General features: G+C 46.2%; 2 protein-coding genes across 2 annotated transcripts; both read right to left on the reverse strand.

Annotated features, from left to right (window-relative positions):
• Positions 1-44: 44 nt before the first annotated feature.
• LOC117592653 (arylsulfatase B) lies at positions 45-3,339 on the reverse strand. The gene is made up of 6 exons (XM_034286601.1): positions 3,225-3,339; positions 1,915-2,038; positions 1,694-1,853; positions 1,545-1,632; positions 1,089-1,480; positions 45-1,029 (listed from the first exon to the last, which is right to left on the reverse strand). Exons 2-6 carry the CDS (start codon positions 2,020-2,022, stop codon positions 53-55), a joined length of 1,725 nt encoding a protein of 574 aa, XP_034142492.1. The 5' UTR covers positions 2,023-2,038; positions 3,225-3,339; the 3' UTR covers positions 45-52.
• Positions 3,340-12,792: 9,453 nt separating this feature from the next.
• On the reverse strand, positions 12,793-15,445 carry LOC117592643 (zinc transporter 9). Its single transcript, XM_034286590.1, has 8 exons — positions 15,237-15,445; positions 14,307-15,171; positions 14,109-14,235; positions 13,644-14,050; positions 13,239-13,567; positions 13,101-13,175; positions 12,927-13,040; positions 12,793-12,866 (listed from the first exon to the last, which is right to left on the reverse strand). Exons 2-8 carry the CDS (start codon positions 15,148-15,150, stop codon positions 12,822-12,824), a joined length of 1,941 nt encoding a protein of 646 aa, XP_034142481.1. The 5' UTR covers positions 15,151-15,171; positions 15,237-15,445; the 3' UTR covers positions 12,793-12,821.
• Positions 15,446-15,983: the final 538 nt, after the last annotated feature.

Genomic DNA, 15,983 nt, shown 5'->3' on the forward strand with positions numbered 1-15,983 from the left:
TCTAAATTCGTTAAATCGAGTCGTCTTCAAAGAAACTGTTCATAGACATGGACTAAAACTTGATTACTTTATTTTTAGCAGTCTTCTCCACATTGTCCATCAAAACTGAGCTTTGCTTCAGGACAGCTTCATTGGTATAGTCATAATAGTCCCCAAAGTTTGTCCATGTGTAGTTGAAGTACATGGGACTTGCCCTGGGGTCATCGGGTTGGTTAGACGGTGGGACAACAGTGGTGTTGATGTGCTGAAGCTCCGCCCTCAATAGCTCGAGTACCTTGGGATATTGTTCCGCCAGGTTGAATTGTTCGCAGGGATCATCGCGCACACGAAACAAGCAAGGGGCAGAAAATGCTGTCGCCACACAACTGGCACCTTGAGTTGATCCCCCTTGGCAGGTAACGGTGGCGGCCGCTCGCAGTCTCTGCTGATCCGCCCTACTTGGAAGCATATTTAGTCCAACCATTTCTTTGCCACTCCTACTCTTGAGCACCAAGTTCCAGTCGTAGAGATGGGGATCTCGCTCCCCAGCCGGTCCGTACCAGCCGTCCCATCTTCCATTATAATTAGTGCCCTGTATCATCTTCCAGTCGCCCACCGTCAAGGCAGCGCTGCCCCAGATGTCGTCAATGTTGTGGAGCACAGTCTTGCGTGGCGATGGCAAGTCATGGACAAGGGTCTTCCAAATACTCATCCCATCCAAACTCTGGCTGAGATTGGCCAAAGCGGCATGTCCTCCAGCGGCCTCCATTAACGTCGGTAGCCAGTCGCTGATATGCATGGTCTCGTCGAGAACGCGTCGCCTCTTCTCGAGAAGAGGCGACCAAACGAGACCAGCAGCTCTAACGCCTCCCTCCCATAGGGTGTTCTTCACGCCCCGCAACGGAGAGTTCGAGGCAAAGTTCAAGTTGAATCCCTGAGCCGGGCCCCCGTTGTCCGAGGAGAAGACAATGATCGAGTTCTCCAGCATATTTTTTTTCCGCAACTGTTCCACAATCTGGCCCACACTGTCATCCATTTTGGCGACCATGGCTAAAGCGAGAAACCAGAACAACGTCGCAACATGACCATGATCGAAGCGCAAGACTCACCTGCATATCTGCGGCGCTTGTAGTGGATAATGTGGTTCAGCTTCATCACATCGTCGTCTGACACCGGCAGTGGATTGTACGGATTACCCGAATGACCCGCCGCATGCGATACATACAGGAATAGTGGACCCATCGCTGCTTCATGGTTGGCTATCACAGACACCGAGTGCCTTGTTATCACATCTGTCGTGTACTGTCCGTGGAGATTGTAGGCCACATTCGTTCCGTTGCGCATGTCCAGGCCCCAGAGGTGTTTCTCGACGGCCGTATGATCGTTGTAGTCATGATGGCCGGACCAAAAGCCCACATGGCTGCTAAAGCCTCGATACAGTGGCGTATACTCGAGCTTCCAATGTCCCAGATGCCATTTTCCAGCTATGTGAGAGGTGTAGCTGAGGCGCAGAATAACATAGATAAGAATAAGATCGTTCCAGGCATAAATTGTAATGGACCTACCCCAAATCATTCAAATATTGTGGTAGAATCTTTTCATGCAGGGGAAGCCCACGTGGCTCAGCCGCATAGAGCACCGAATGCTGCATACCTGGTGAAGGTCAAGGCTTTGGATTTAGCAAATGTTATACCAAAAGCCTTGGTCAACGTACCCGTGTGTATGGGATATTTTCCAGTCATAAGTGCGGACCTAGATGGTGTACAGATCGGAGCGACATAATAACGATTCAGAATGATGCCCGAATAGGCCAAGGCATCGATGTTGGGCGTGGGTATCTGTGCCGATCCATGGAAGCCGACGTCGTTGAACCCCTAAAGGTAGAGATATCCAACAGATGATGATTCGATTTTGGTTAGTAGCAGGGAAACCTACCAAATCATCGGCCAGAATGAAGATGATGTGGGGCTTGGCGGGAGCGTTGGCCGTCTCGGAAGCATTCAGCAGGGACAGCAGCAACCAAAACAGGAGCAGAAATTGCATTGTATGCGCCTCTGAACTGGAAGATCGGGTGAGATTTTAGACATTAGACGTCATTAGCTCACTAATTGATGTGTTGCAGAGATTCGCTGTGTTCGAGGGTTCGGGTTCCTCCGTCAATTACAATTACGAGTACGCGGCGATCTCAATTGGCCGCCCGCCCAGTCTACATTTTCGACTACTTATTAAGTGTGCTGTGACATTGATAGTCGTCCGGAGAGCTTACCGTCACAGCTCTGGGAATGGGAAAGTGCAACTGCACCTGGGCTCGATGTCCAGCCTGTCCCATTTGCTCCCATTGCCACACTTCAGTTGGAGCTACGCCTAATTGATTCGACGACAGATTTCATGGCTGTATGAATGGGAATGCTCTGAGTCTGAGCTAGATTCCACTGGAATGGCCGGTTATGGACTACTTCTGTCAGCTGCACAAATCTACACTTCTGCGCAGTCCAGAGCGGCTTTCTAGTGAAGTCCCATCTAATTAGCATGTGAATTGCGTTGTGTCGCTGCTTTTACCGTTAATGGGTCACACAAATGACACGCAGTAGCAGCAGCACCAGAACCAGTAGCAGAAGCGTCAGAAGCACGTAAATTAGCATTTTAAAATGCTAAAAAAAAATCGGGTTGGAAGAATCGCATTCATCCTACATATATGTGTACATAGATAAATACATATGTGTGTACACGCACGGCGAAAAAACGCCGATGCGAACTGTCAATGCCCCAGAAGCAATGGAAGCAAGGGAACCGAGACTGAGAGTATGTCTATTGATCTTTAACGTTCGATCACCTTATAAAACATAAGAGAAATTCCTTTATGGTGCCAAATTATTCATGAGCGAGTGTTTGTTTGTTTTCATATATGGTAATGGGGTTTTCTTTGTTGTTTTTTTACCTATACCACTGAAGGAAATATGTCTGACCCTCATTATTGATCGGGTTGAAAATCACTGACCGCCTGTGCCTGTATAAACTAGTCTGCTTGCTCATGCCTTCATTTTTGAGCTACCACCGAGACCGTATGCCTTTTTACTATACTTTTGTATGCACCTATCTACCTGTTGAAACCTTGCCGAATCGGACCTCCACCTTTTTGTACACATGTATATTTCATCTAACATTCGAACGATCGGTTTTGAAGAAATTCGATGTGCGGCCACAAAGTACAAAAAAGTTTGGCTCTAAGAAATTAGCTTCCTTACAGTTTTGCTTTACTAAAGTATTTTCTGCTAAGCACTTAGATTGGTAAATCACTTTTGTTTTACATTCTACATTTAAATTGGATGGCACCGATTCACCAATGTGACCGCGGAATTATCGATAAAATAAACGCCTAACCCTCGGAAACATACCGAAATATACCTTTTGATTTCCAAATTATACCGTAAGATTTAACATCTATCTTATATTTCTTCCTCGTTTTTTATATTCCGCTAAATATTATAAGCTCTTTAGGATTCTCCACGCTAACACTATAATTTTATCTAATTGATACGTCAATTCTGCATAAGATTGGCTGGTTTTCATGATTTCCTTGTATTGGATTGCTTACAATAGGGTTTCAACTAAAAAGGCTAACCCAAAAAAAAGCACACAATGTTACGTGAGTAGGCTTGAAACCTTTCTATACCCTTTTTCAATTAAAAAAATATAAATATTACAATTTTGTTTTAAAAAATGCTCTTTAACATTAATTATGGATTTTTTTTATGTTAAATTTTTATGTTTTTAACCTTTTCAAATGTTTTGTATACATATATGTACATATATGGGAATTTATCTGACGAGGTCGACAAATGCCGGGTATAATAAAATATGTACCCACGTTATTCTGTGGGTAAATTTGTATCTAAATTAGTTGAAAGGTAACTAATTTAAAAAGTTAATAAGCAAAACTAATTTTTTCGGTCTTTTCCATACCCGGTACTCGAAGAGTAAAAAGGGTATATTGTGTTTGTGGGGAGCAACGGTTGTATGTAACGCACAGAAGGGAACGTTTCCGACCCCATAAAATGAGCCCTGCCCCCTTCTGCCACTGCAAATCGCGAAAAATCGGCTAAATTCACAATTTTGAAGATAAAAGAAAACTAAACACTGCTAATTTCTTTATTGTGGCTATAATAATGAGCCAATCAGATCCCAATTTGGTGATCTGATAGAGATGGCCATTCCCTACAGAATGGCGTTTTTAGATTTCTTGTAACAGTGTGAGCATACAGAAGCGGGGGCGGGGCTAATTTTTTAAATACACCGGTTTCAGTGTGAGCATACAGCAGTCTGGAGCCAAAATTTGGTCAAATGTTGGCGCATTGTGCCACACCTTCTGCCTTACAGGCAGAGGCTGAGACGAAGCCCTGCCGGTTCATGTTGGGCTGGTGGGGTAGTCGCCCATTGCGGTTTTGTTTGTCGTATGCTGCGGTGGCAATACGAAAGTGTCTAATCGTAACGTAAACCAACTCCATCCTGGACCTGAACCAGCAGGTTCAGGGGAGCCAGTATACTGTGTCTGTAGAAGGTGAGAAAAGAAAAATAGCTGCAGGCGAGTTGCTGCGGCTTATCTGCGATCAGTTTATCTTTCAGCAGCATCGTTTTCAGACGCGTTTCGGGCCTCGGTTTCAAGAATGGCACTTGCATTCAATATTCAATGCAGAGTCCGGCGTTTCTGGTGCTGGCGTCCTGATCCTGGGCAGCCTCAGTGTCGTCCTGAGGTTCAGATTGACCAACATAAGCTATTCTTGGGCATTTGTGTGACTCATCCGTAACGTCCCACAGTTAGATCTACAATATCGAACTGCGCAATTTCGTCAGCAACAATAAATGTATTTAATATTGCTGTTGTTGGCTGCTGCTCTTGGGTGACTGCATTCACCCCCGATCTTGCGCGTTCCCTTGCCCTTGCTAAAATATCCGTACTGTAATAAGTTTGTGTGGCTGCTGATACCTCTTTCTGAGGGGGGGGTTGTGGCTCCTCATACCCTTCATACCCCATGGCTCGCATTGCTCTCCTATTTGACGCGTCTGCCCTGTCTCTCCAAAGCTGTTCCATTTCCGTGTATGGCCGCTGGTAGGGTACAACTTCCATACGATTCCATTCCTGCCTCTCAATTTCCTTACGNGCTGTTGTTGGCTGCTGCTCTTGGGTGACTGCATTCACCCCCGATCTTGCGCGTTCCCTTGCCCTTGCTAAAATATCCGTACTGTAATAAGTTTGTGTGGCTGCTGATACCTCTTTCTGAGGGGGGGGTTGTGGCTCCTCATACCCTTCATACCCCATGGCTCGCATTGCTCTCCTATTTGACGCGTCTGCCCTGTCTCTCCAAAGCTGTTCCATTTCCGTGTATGGCCGCTGGTAGGGTACAACTTCCATACGATGCCATTCCTGCCTCTCAATTTCCTTACGTAGGTGTGTGTTCAAGTAATCGGAATATCGAGGTCTGGTTAGCCTACGGGGGACATATGGGTCGTTGATGACTGCTGCTGCTTGCTGGTTATTGTGCGTTCTCATTCGGTCAACATATCTCTTACAAACTTTCGCATAAACCTCATCCACCGTCTCAAGGCCCAGGTCCCGGTGGATGGTATCGTTACGAACATACCATGGGGCATTAGTGATAGTCCGTAACGTTTTGTTCTGCTCAGTTTGTAGGCGACCAAATTCAAGGCTAGAGGCAAGGGGACCCCAAACAGGCAGAGTATATTGCCATATGGGTGCGATGACTTGTTTATACAGGAGTACCTTAGCATTCAGGCATAGTTTGCTGTTGCTGTTCAGCAGCCAATGAAGCTTCTTCACTCTAGCCTTGATTTTAGAAATAGCTGCTGTGATATGGTGGTGGCATTGCAACTTGGTATCCAGGCGAACTCCGAGATAGGGATGAAAAGAGACAGTTTTCAGGACCTGTCCAGCGATGTTGGGAACGAATGCACCCTCAGGCTCCAGGGTATTGCGGAGAGTGTGAAAAACATGTANAGGCAGAGTATATTGCCATATGGGTGCGATGACTTGTTTATACAGGAGTACCTTAGCATTCAGGCATAGTTTGCTGTTGCTGTTCAGCAGCCAATGAAGCTTCTTCACTCTAGCCTTGATTTTAGAAATAGCTGCTGTGATATGGTGGTGGCATTGCAACTTGGTATCCAGGCGAACTCCGAGATAGGGATGAAAAGAGACAGTTTTCAGGACCTGTCCAGCGATGTTGGGAACGAATGTACCCTCAGGCTCCAGGGTATTGCGGAGAGTGTGAAAAACATGTACAGTTTTGGAAGCATTGATGGTGATGCCCCACTTTATGGCCCAGTCAGAGACTCTGCCTAGAAACCGGTTCAAATTGGAGATGGCTACCCTCTGGGTACTGCCTCTGCCTAAAATGGCTGTGTCGTCAGCATACGTCGCCAGCAACATATTCGGGTCGCGTGGGATGGGCATGTCAGCAGTATACAAGTTGTATAGGACCGGCCCCAGTACGCTGCCTTGAGGTACTCCAGCCATTATCACCTTCTCTCCAGATTTGACACCACCTGGGCACTCGACCATAAAGGTACGTCCATCCAAGTAGCTGCTGAGGCATCTATATAGTGCCGTCGGAAGCAGCTGTTTCATCTTGAGTTTCAGGCCAGTGTGCCAGACCCTGTCGAAAGCCTCTTGGATATCCATGTATACTGCTGAGCAAAACATGTTCTTCTCATACGTCTCCAATATGAATTTGGTGACCCTTCCGATTTGCTGCTCAGCTGCATGTTCGTGCCTGAATCCGAACTGGTGGTTAGNAGCCATTATCACCTTCTCTCCAGATTTGACACCACCTGGGCACTCGACCATAAAGGTACGTCCATCCAAGTAGCTGCTGAGGCATCTATATAGTGCCGTCGGAAGCAGCTGTTTCATCTTGAGTTTCAGGCCAGTGTGCCAGACCCTGTCGAAAGCCTCTTGGATATCCATGTATACTGCTGAGCAAAACATGTTCTTCTCATACGTCTCCAATATGAATTTGGTGACCCTTCCGATTTGCTGCTCAGCTGCATGTTCGTGCCTGAATCCGAACTGGTGGTTTGGAATTGCCTCAATAAATCCGTCTGCTTCCATCATCCTGGTCAGCAGAAGTCGCTCAAACAATTTGGATAGACCAGACAGCAAGCTGATAGGTCTGTAGGAGGCCAATTTGTCAGCTGGCTTGCCAGGCTTGGGGATCATTGAGACCACAGCTCGTTTCCAGAGGCTCGGGAAGCAGCCAAATCTTAGCGCACTGTTGCAAATCAGCACAAGGTAGAGCAGGGCAGATTTGGGAAGCAGTTTTATAGTCCGGTTGTCGATGTTGTCCATTCCAGGAGATTTCCTCAATTTCAGGTCCTTGATCTGTGTCTCAACTTCAGACAATGTGATTGGTCTGAAGCTAGAGTTGGGTGTGGGGGGCTCCATCAGGTCCAATGACTCCTCAATCGATCGTCTGTCCTCCTCAGAATTGCCAAGTAGAGGCTTGAACCTCTGCTCAAGATGTGAAGCAAACGATTCGGCCTTTTCCACAGTGCTCTTGCACCACGGGTCATCCACATCCTCCTGTCCGTCCTCAACAAACCGCCTCACAGGCAGATTAGCAGGAGGCTGCCTTTTCAGCCCATTGGTCAGCCTCCACAGTTTTTGCATGCTGTATCTATCTGTGGGATCAATAGCAGCCAGTTGAGTGTCGACTCGCCTCGCCTTTGCAGCCTCAATCTCCTTGTGGATCCTATTCGCCAACGCATTATGCAGCTGTTGCGCTGCCGGATCGCGTCTTTTCCTCAGCAGGTTCCGCAGACGCCTCTTGGTGTCGATCATCAGGCGGACACGATTCGTCAAAGGCACCTCTGTCTGAAATCTGGGTCGGACGGGCTTCATCAGATTGCTCCTAGCAAGCTCAGCAGCTTGAATGATGTTGTTCTGCAGAATGTCTGCAGCATCATCAACATCCTCAGCTGACCTTAACTCCGTGTTAAGGTGTATGTGTGAGTCCAGCCAGGACTGGAACGTCGACACATTTGAGCCTACCGGAAGCAGGCGCCTTTTCGTAGTAATCTCCGCTGGAGACTCTCGGATCTCTATAAACATGGGCAAATGATCGGAAGAAAGCTCGTTCTGGTCGTGTATGTGTAGCAGCTCACCTCGGATGCCTTTATACACAGCAAAGTCGATCGCTGAGGGGGCGTGAAGGGTGTTGTATGGAAAGTGTGTTGGCGACCCACTAGCCAAAACATTGCAGCTGCTCCTCTGTATCGACCTGAGCAAGGTTCCTCCTCTCTTGCAAGCTCTAAGATTGCCCCACCAAGAGTTTTTAGCGTTCCAGTCGCCTGCAGCGATGAAATGCGAGCCGAATTGGCCAAACAGTTGCGCAAAACCCTCCTCCGTCCATTGCTGCTGCGGTGGGCAGTATATGGACCATATGCTGACACGCATACTACCTTGCATCATCACGTGAACACCAGCAGCCTGGATGTGTTCCGTGGAAATGCAAGGCAGCGACATATGGGGGATTGTAGATCTAATTAGGAGTAAAGCGCCTCCTCGACTAGACCCAGATGGATGGTGAGTTGTATATGTGCAGTATCCATGCACGCTGAAGGTTTCTGAGTTTTTAAAATGAGACTCAGAAACCATCATGACGTCCACTTCGTGCCTGCACATGTATTGCTCCAGCTCCGCAGTCTTCCCACGAATCCCCGAGGCGTTCCAAAATACAATTTTCGAACAATCATCGCTCCGACTGGTGCCGATTTGACGAGAAGAATTCCCGGTGAGTGTTCTATACATTTCGGGCCAAAGTATTGGCCTGAATTGTGGCGAGTAGACATTTCGTGAGCCTTGTCATCTGTTCGACTAACTGGTCCATTTTGTTTTCCAGTCTCTGAGTAGCTTCAGCCACCGCTGGCTGGACCCGCTCCTGAGTTAACAGGCTGATGAGTGTGTCAAGCTTCCGACTCAGATCACTGGAATGGACCGACTGATTGCCCAGCCCAGGGCGTGAAACAACTTCATCCGCCAGAACATCGGCATACGTTGGCGCATTTTGCCACACCTGCTGCCTCACAGGCAGGGGTTGAGTCGAACTCTGAGGCTGTCCACCTCGTACAGCAGAAGCATAGCTGCCTTGGAGCACAGGAGGTGCTGGAGCTCTGGCGCCTGAGCGCGCACGACGTCGGCTTGATTTCTGCAGCTTTGGAAAGCCCTGCTGGTCCATATTGGGTGGCACGCGGGGTCGTCGCAAGCCCATTGCAGCTGGTAAGGTAGGCATATTTAACCTCGACAACATATTGTTAGTTTTGGCTAGTCCGCTTTCCCTTTTCTTGCAGTACTCTTTGAACTTCGTGCACCCACGGTAGCTGGCAACATGGGCACCTCCACAATTTGCACACTTTGGTGCCTCCTCACGCTTCTTGGGGCAGTCTTTGGGCTCATGCCTGTCCCCGCATTTAACGCAGATAACTGCACGGCTGCAGTAGTTCTTGGTGTGCCCGAACATCTGGCATTTGTGGCACTGAGGCACTCCAGGAGACCGTATTGGCTTCTCGATTTTAACCCGCTGGCTGCAGATAGCGGTCACCTCAAAGATGGACGGATTGTTAGCTTGGGGCTCCAACTCGACTTCGAAAAGATCCAATGGTTCCTTAGTGAACCGCTTGTAAATATTTGAAATGTGCCTGACCACATGTCCCATAGCTTTGAGTTGTCCGCACACCCAATCTGTGGGTGTCGAACGATGAAGGTGGCGTATAACAACGCGCAGACCCTTGTCGCTCCTCAAGCGAAAGGTGTGAAAATCGACACCCTGTCCGTCCGAATCCTTAGCGCTCAGCATTTGGACCAGCTTCCTGTGACCGTCAATTGTGTGACAGGTCACTTTTAAGCATCCATTTGCAGTGGGCTTCGTATCGTACGAACCCACTCCAATAGCTGCGTCGATGCCCTGCAGCAAGGGAACAATTTCCGTAACGTTAGGAATGTAAATCGGGGCTGGCCGCACAATTTTGGCGTCAGCAGAAGTGGCGTTTTGGACATTGTTATTGTTATTGTTGGGAACAGGGGCAGATCTGGTGTCTGAAGAGGGCCTGTTGTTGGGCACAGGTACCTCCAGCATTGATTCTCCCACGCTGCAGTCATCCACAGCCATAGACTCGTTGTCCGATAGAATCTCAAAGAAGTTGCTGGACGTACGGGTGGCAGCAGCATTAGTATTGGATCGGGTCCGGTAGGTAGCCTTGCAAATAATAGAAGCCGCCTTCTTCGCGGTCGGTTTCGCGATAATGGAGCCCTGGATAGCAGAGCGCTTCCCTTTTCGAGCGTCAGACTCCGCTCGGAGTTTGGCGCTGAGCTGCAGTTCGACTGCATTCTTAGCCTGCTGCTCCTTAAGCAGCTCCGTCAGAGTCTTCTGCCTTAATGTCATGGCACTCGAACTCAAAATGGGATTAGCTGCAGTGGCAGCGGAATTAAATGAATTAGTTGCTGCAGGTGCAGCAGGGGGGGGCATACGCAAAGCGGCTGCTGCGGCTGATGTAGAGGGCATATCACTTGTAAGATCTACCAATGAGGCCGATCTTCGAGTCAGAGGAATATCGTACGACAAACCAACCTCAGTTTGCGGTTCATTTTTTCCCACACCAGAGAGCGGGGCTCGATCGACGGCGCAGGGGGAAACGATCATACAGTTCTCTACCATACCTTCATTGTCCGAAGAGGGAGCACTTAAAGAAGCATTAGACTTCTTGGATGACTTGGGGCCAGGTTTCCGTCCCATTTTAATTGTTTTTAATGTTTATATGCTATATTAGCACACGTCACACACAGGGGGGGGGGGAGCAGCAGCGGCTGCAGCCTTCCCCACGTTTTTTCACCGGTCCACAATTGGAAATTGTCAACAATTTTCTCTGTACAATTTTATACCCGGCACAACACTTTGTATTGCCCGGAATGTATTTTTAAATAGACGCACAGGGCACTGCAACACCGTGTGCGAATTTTTAACAATTTTCCGCACCTATCTGCCGATTTAATTAAATTAAACTTTTGTTTTGTTTTTGTTTGTCGTATGCTGCGGTGGCAATACGAAAGTGTCTAATCGTAACGTAAACCAACTCCATCCTGGACCTGAACCAGCAGGTTCAGGGGAGCCAGTATACGTTACGATAAGGTGGATTTTATTGTATTTATACTATACTTAGCATAATATTACAATTTCATGGGGCTGCTATTTTACTTAAAAATATTGTATGAGTCTGCCTGTTGACTGCAGTTTTTCAGTCATAGGCAGCGCATACNGGGCATATCACTTGTAAGATCTACCAATGAGGCCGATCTTCGAGTCAGAGGAATATCGTACGACAAACCAACCTCAGTTTGCGGTTCATTTTTTCCCACACCAGAGAGCGGGGCTCGATCGACGGCGCAGGGGGAAACGATCATACAGTTCTCTACCATACCTTCATTGTCCGAAGAGGGAGCACTTAAAGAAGCATTAGACTTCTTGGATGACTTGGGGCCAGGTTTCCGTCCCATTTCAATTGTTTTTAATGTTTATATGCTATATTAGCACACGTCACACACAGGGGGGGGGGGGGGGGAGCAGCAGCGGCTGCAGCCTTCCCCACGTTTTTTCACCGGTCCACAATTGGAAATTGTCAACAATTTTCTCTGTACAATTTTATACCCGGCACAACACTTTGTATTGCCCGGAATGTATTTTTAAATAGACGCACAGGGCACTGCAACACCGTGTGCGAATTTTTAAGAATTTTCCGCACCTATCTGCCTATTTAATTAAATTAAACTTTTGTTTTGTTTTGTTTGTTTGTCGTAAGCGGCGGTGGCAATACGTACAGTAAGCACACATATTATTCGTACACCGTCATTACCCTAGTTTGAACACCTATGTATAACTTGGCGGACGGTCAAGGTAAACAAAAAAAAGTTAACTTTGTATCAAAGATCTACATATATACTATTAGTTTATAAAAAAAACTTTTTAAATTTCTTCTACGGTATCCTTATAAAAACTAACATAAAATAAGCAAAAAAGCCGTCCGATTCTTTAAGTAAAATTCAAATATTAAAGGTAAACTCCAACAAAGGTGAAACGATAGGCAAACTTTCTTTATAAACATATAGGAGATATGTTGATCTTTGATACAAAACTAACATTTTCTGTTTACGTTGACCGTACGCCAAGTTATTGGTGTTCGAACTTAGGTAATGATGGTGTACGAATAATATGTGTACTTACTGTATATTAAACGCTCCCATCACCAATCCCAACTTAAAATTGATATCCCTTCATCCCATCACTACCAAACTTTATGAACAACTTTGGGTTGATATTTAAGAATGGAAAAAAATAATTTTCTTCAGTTTAAAAATGCACCATATTTATTTTAATATACCACATATCTATGTATGTACATACAGATGTAAGTATAGTACACATAGCCCTACCATGTTTCGCACACATAAAGAACAATGCTTTTGAAATCTTTTCATTCGTAGATTTTTGCTTTTAGTACATACAAACATATTTTCATTACATTTATTTTACATACGTAAGGAGGAAGTGATTCAATAAGCACAATTAATTCAACTACAAGCTCATGGGCCGTATCCTTCCGTATCTTTCAGCCAGCCGAATTTAGATGGTTCCTGGCCAAACACATTTAATGCTAATGATACTAGATAGATTTAGTGGACAATAAAAACAAATATAAACTTAACAGACAATCATTTCTTATGGAAAGCATCCAATCACCTAATGCTTTTTTGTATTAAACAATCTCTCGGATCGGTCTTAAAGTATTTCAAGGTCTACGTGTCGTATTTCCGGAAATTGCGTCTATTGGTGAAAATAAGTGGTTAGCTGTTGATCAGTAAGAGGGCATCCAGTGTTACTTACCCGAAGATTCATTTCAATGCGATCAATCTCACCGCCCATGAGGTCTACAATGTTTTCGCCATGGGCGAGCAGGAAGATCTCCAAATCTTCCACCTTTTGGAATCCACGAACAGTCTGGAAACCGAACAAGAAAGCTGTTAAAGAAAATCTCACAAATATATCAAGACTACGCACGGTAAGTAGCTTGGCGAGATCCTGTTTGTCCAGATAAGAGCGCGTCAGCTCACGACCATCAAAGTCAAGCTCAGCCTGTGGCAAGAACATAGGAATTAAATCCAATGTCAGCTAAAAACACCAAGGTCAGAGTCTCACCTTGTATCTAACACGAGCATTGCCAATATCAATGCCCTTCACATCATAGATAGCTCGGATCATGACATCAGCCTCCAACGCACTGTTGATCTTCTCCAAGCGGTCGGTCGAAATGGAGACACCCACCAGGGCGTTGGCATTGGTGTAAATAATGAAAGATGCCACGGCTCCTAGCAGACCGCCAATTACAAGCGATCCTGCGGCGTCGAAAATGGGTGAGCCCGTATAGCTGCTCAGTCCCATGCAGGTGCCGGCTACAATAACCCCAGTCACGGCAGCGGCATCCTCACAAAGCACCACATTCACGCAGGGATCCTTGCCGGAAATAACTGATCAGTGAAAAGATATATATGTACATATATGAGAAACTTTTAGAGCTTCCAGATGATTAAGAATAATGCCAACCATATTCCTTGAAGCTCACGTTATTTACACGGGCCGCACGCTTCAGCTCATTTACGGCTACCATGAGGGTAGCGCCCTCGGACACTAGCGAGCCCATCAGAATGCAGTAGACCCAAAAAAGATCGGCGATGGGCTGCGGATGAAGAATGCCCTCAATGCCGTGATAGATGGACAGACCGCAGCCCACACAAAAGATGCCCACTCCTGAGATCAGCGAAGACACATAACGCATGTTCATGTAACCATAGGGATGGTCCATATCAGGACTCTGCGAGGATTTGTAGATGCCAAAAGCGAGTATAAGCTGGTTAATAAGATCAGCCAGCGAGTGAATGACCTCGGCGAACATGCTGTGGGAGCCACTGTACACCCATCCACCTGTCTTAAAGAGCAAATTAGCCGCATTGCTGGAAGGAGGCGTTTATTTAAATCGTCTACCTTGACAATCAATTTATTTATACTTACATAGCAATGGCTGTGGCCACTACTTGGCCAGACTTCTCCGACTCTTTTTGATTGTCTATCATTATTTTGGTTCGCGAACCAATCTCCCGGCGATAGTCGCGCAGTCGGCGTTTCACAGTGAACAAATCTGTAGGATTTTCGGTTTGTAGCAAAACCATCAACTGGTAAAATATGTAAGTGTAACAGGAAGGCACTTACTCTGCTGGTACTGTTTGCGTTCCACCTCTCGCTTGAGACGCTCGCGCAGAAGGTTCTCCTTGGAGCCCCATACTTCAACAGCTTTTGCCTCCACATCCCGTCGCCAATAGACGGTCATGGGAGGTTCTTGTTCGTAGGGAGATCTCCTCTTGATCTTCGATAGAGAGTCCAGGTCAGCAGCCGTTAACATAAAATCTGCAATTGCTCTCCCAGGAGTCACAAAATTGCGTTCTAGTGAGGCTCGATAATCGAAGCGTGCGCGCTTTGGTGCGGGTGTGACAACAGGTGGAGTCTCTGCAGGTGGTGCTGTCGGACTGCTCTTGGTGTCCTTAAGAGGTGGCGGCGACTTAGGAGCAGATGTAGTGGAGCCAGGCGGGGGTTCAGGGGCAGTTGTACTATTGGTTCCTCCTTCTACAGTAGTACTCGTATTGGACATCATATTGATGGCCGATGTGTCTGATTTCTCGAATACAATCTCATTGATCTTCGAGTCTTCAATGGTCGTGCTGATGGTTAGCATCCCTTTGGAAGTTTTTACCTCGAAGTTTTTTGTTTGTATAACATTCGTCTTGCGCCCAGTATCCTTCGTCTCTTCCTTCGACTCCTGAACAGGTCCGACGACTTTATCAAGCGCCAGCTTCTCCTTTTTATTGGAATCGCTGCCTCCGGCACTACAGCGAAACTGAAAGAACATGCCGGGACGCGTAAGCGCTTGGGCCTTGAAGATTTCCAAATCATTTTGCATACAACTTTTGCCGGTGGCATGTCGGGCAGACAAGTGACTAATAGCTCTGCCGAACTGCTGGTGTCTTCGCTGCAGGAGCTGCACGCTGCGAAACAGCATCCTGCTCCACGCAGCAATGCTCTGAAAATTTCATATGTGTACATTATATATAACATTTATATCATATCATGGATTTTGGCACTTACACGGCGCGCTGTCTCAATTTTAGACTCAATCAGGTGTTGTCTATTGTTGCGTTATGATTTGTGGCGCAAAACTAAGAGTAATGATTGTGTGCACGTACACCTTGTGATGAAAAAATGACTTTGTTTCACTTCTATTCAGACGTTTTTTGCCCCAGAATTGTACTATAATTTTGACTAAACAATTCTTTACAAAAAATGTTACCCCATTCCGCGGAATTATCGATAAGATATATCGACAGACCCTCGGAAATATTCCGTAAATATACTCTTTCATTTTCGAAATATACTGTATATATACCGTAGATCTTAAATAATTTTTCTCCACTTTGATCTTCTGTTTAATATTACCAGTTGGTTAGGAATCTCACTTTTAAAAATGTTATTTTACTCAAATCAACTTTCAATTCTACACACGAACGGCTTATTTTTATGACGTATCTTTCTTGGATTGATTGCAAACGAAGGTTAAAACAAAAAAATTGCATTACATCTGATAGTAAAGTATAGTATGGGCGCTTATTGCGCATCATTTGCTGCGTGCTCTACACGCACTAAAACACACACACACTGAGCGGTGACATTTCGCTTCCAGTCAGTGTAGAATCTAGTATACTGTATGGTTAGTGCCCTGGTAAAGACAATGAAACTTCGAGTTTGTACGATACCACGATACCATATAGTATATAAGTAGATGTATGAGTTCATACAAGCTAAAGGTCACAGTTGACTTTGCGAATGCTTACCCCA

The sequence above is a fragment of the Drosophila guanche genome, unplaced genomic scaffold (genome assembly GCF_900245975.1).
Source record: "Drosophila guanche unplaced genomic scaffold, DGUA_6, whole genome shotgun sequence".
In the NCBI taxonomy this organism is placed as follows: domain Eukaryota; kingdom Metazoa; phylum Arthropoda; class Insecta; order Diptera; family Drosophilidae; genus Drosophila; species Drosophila guanche.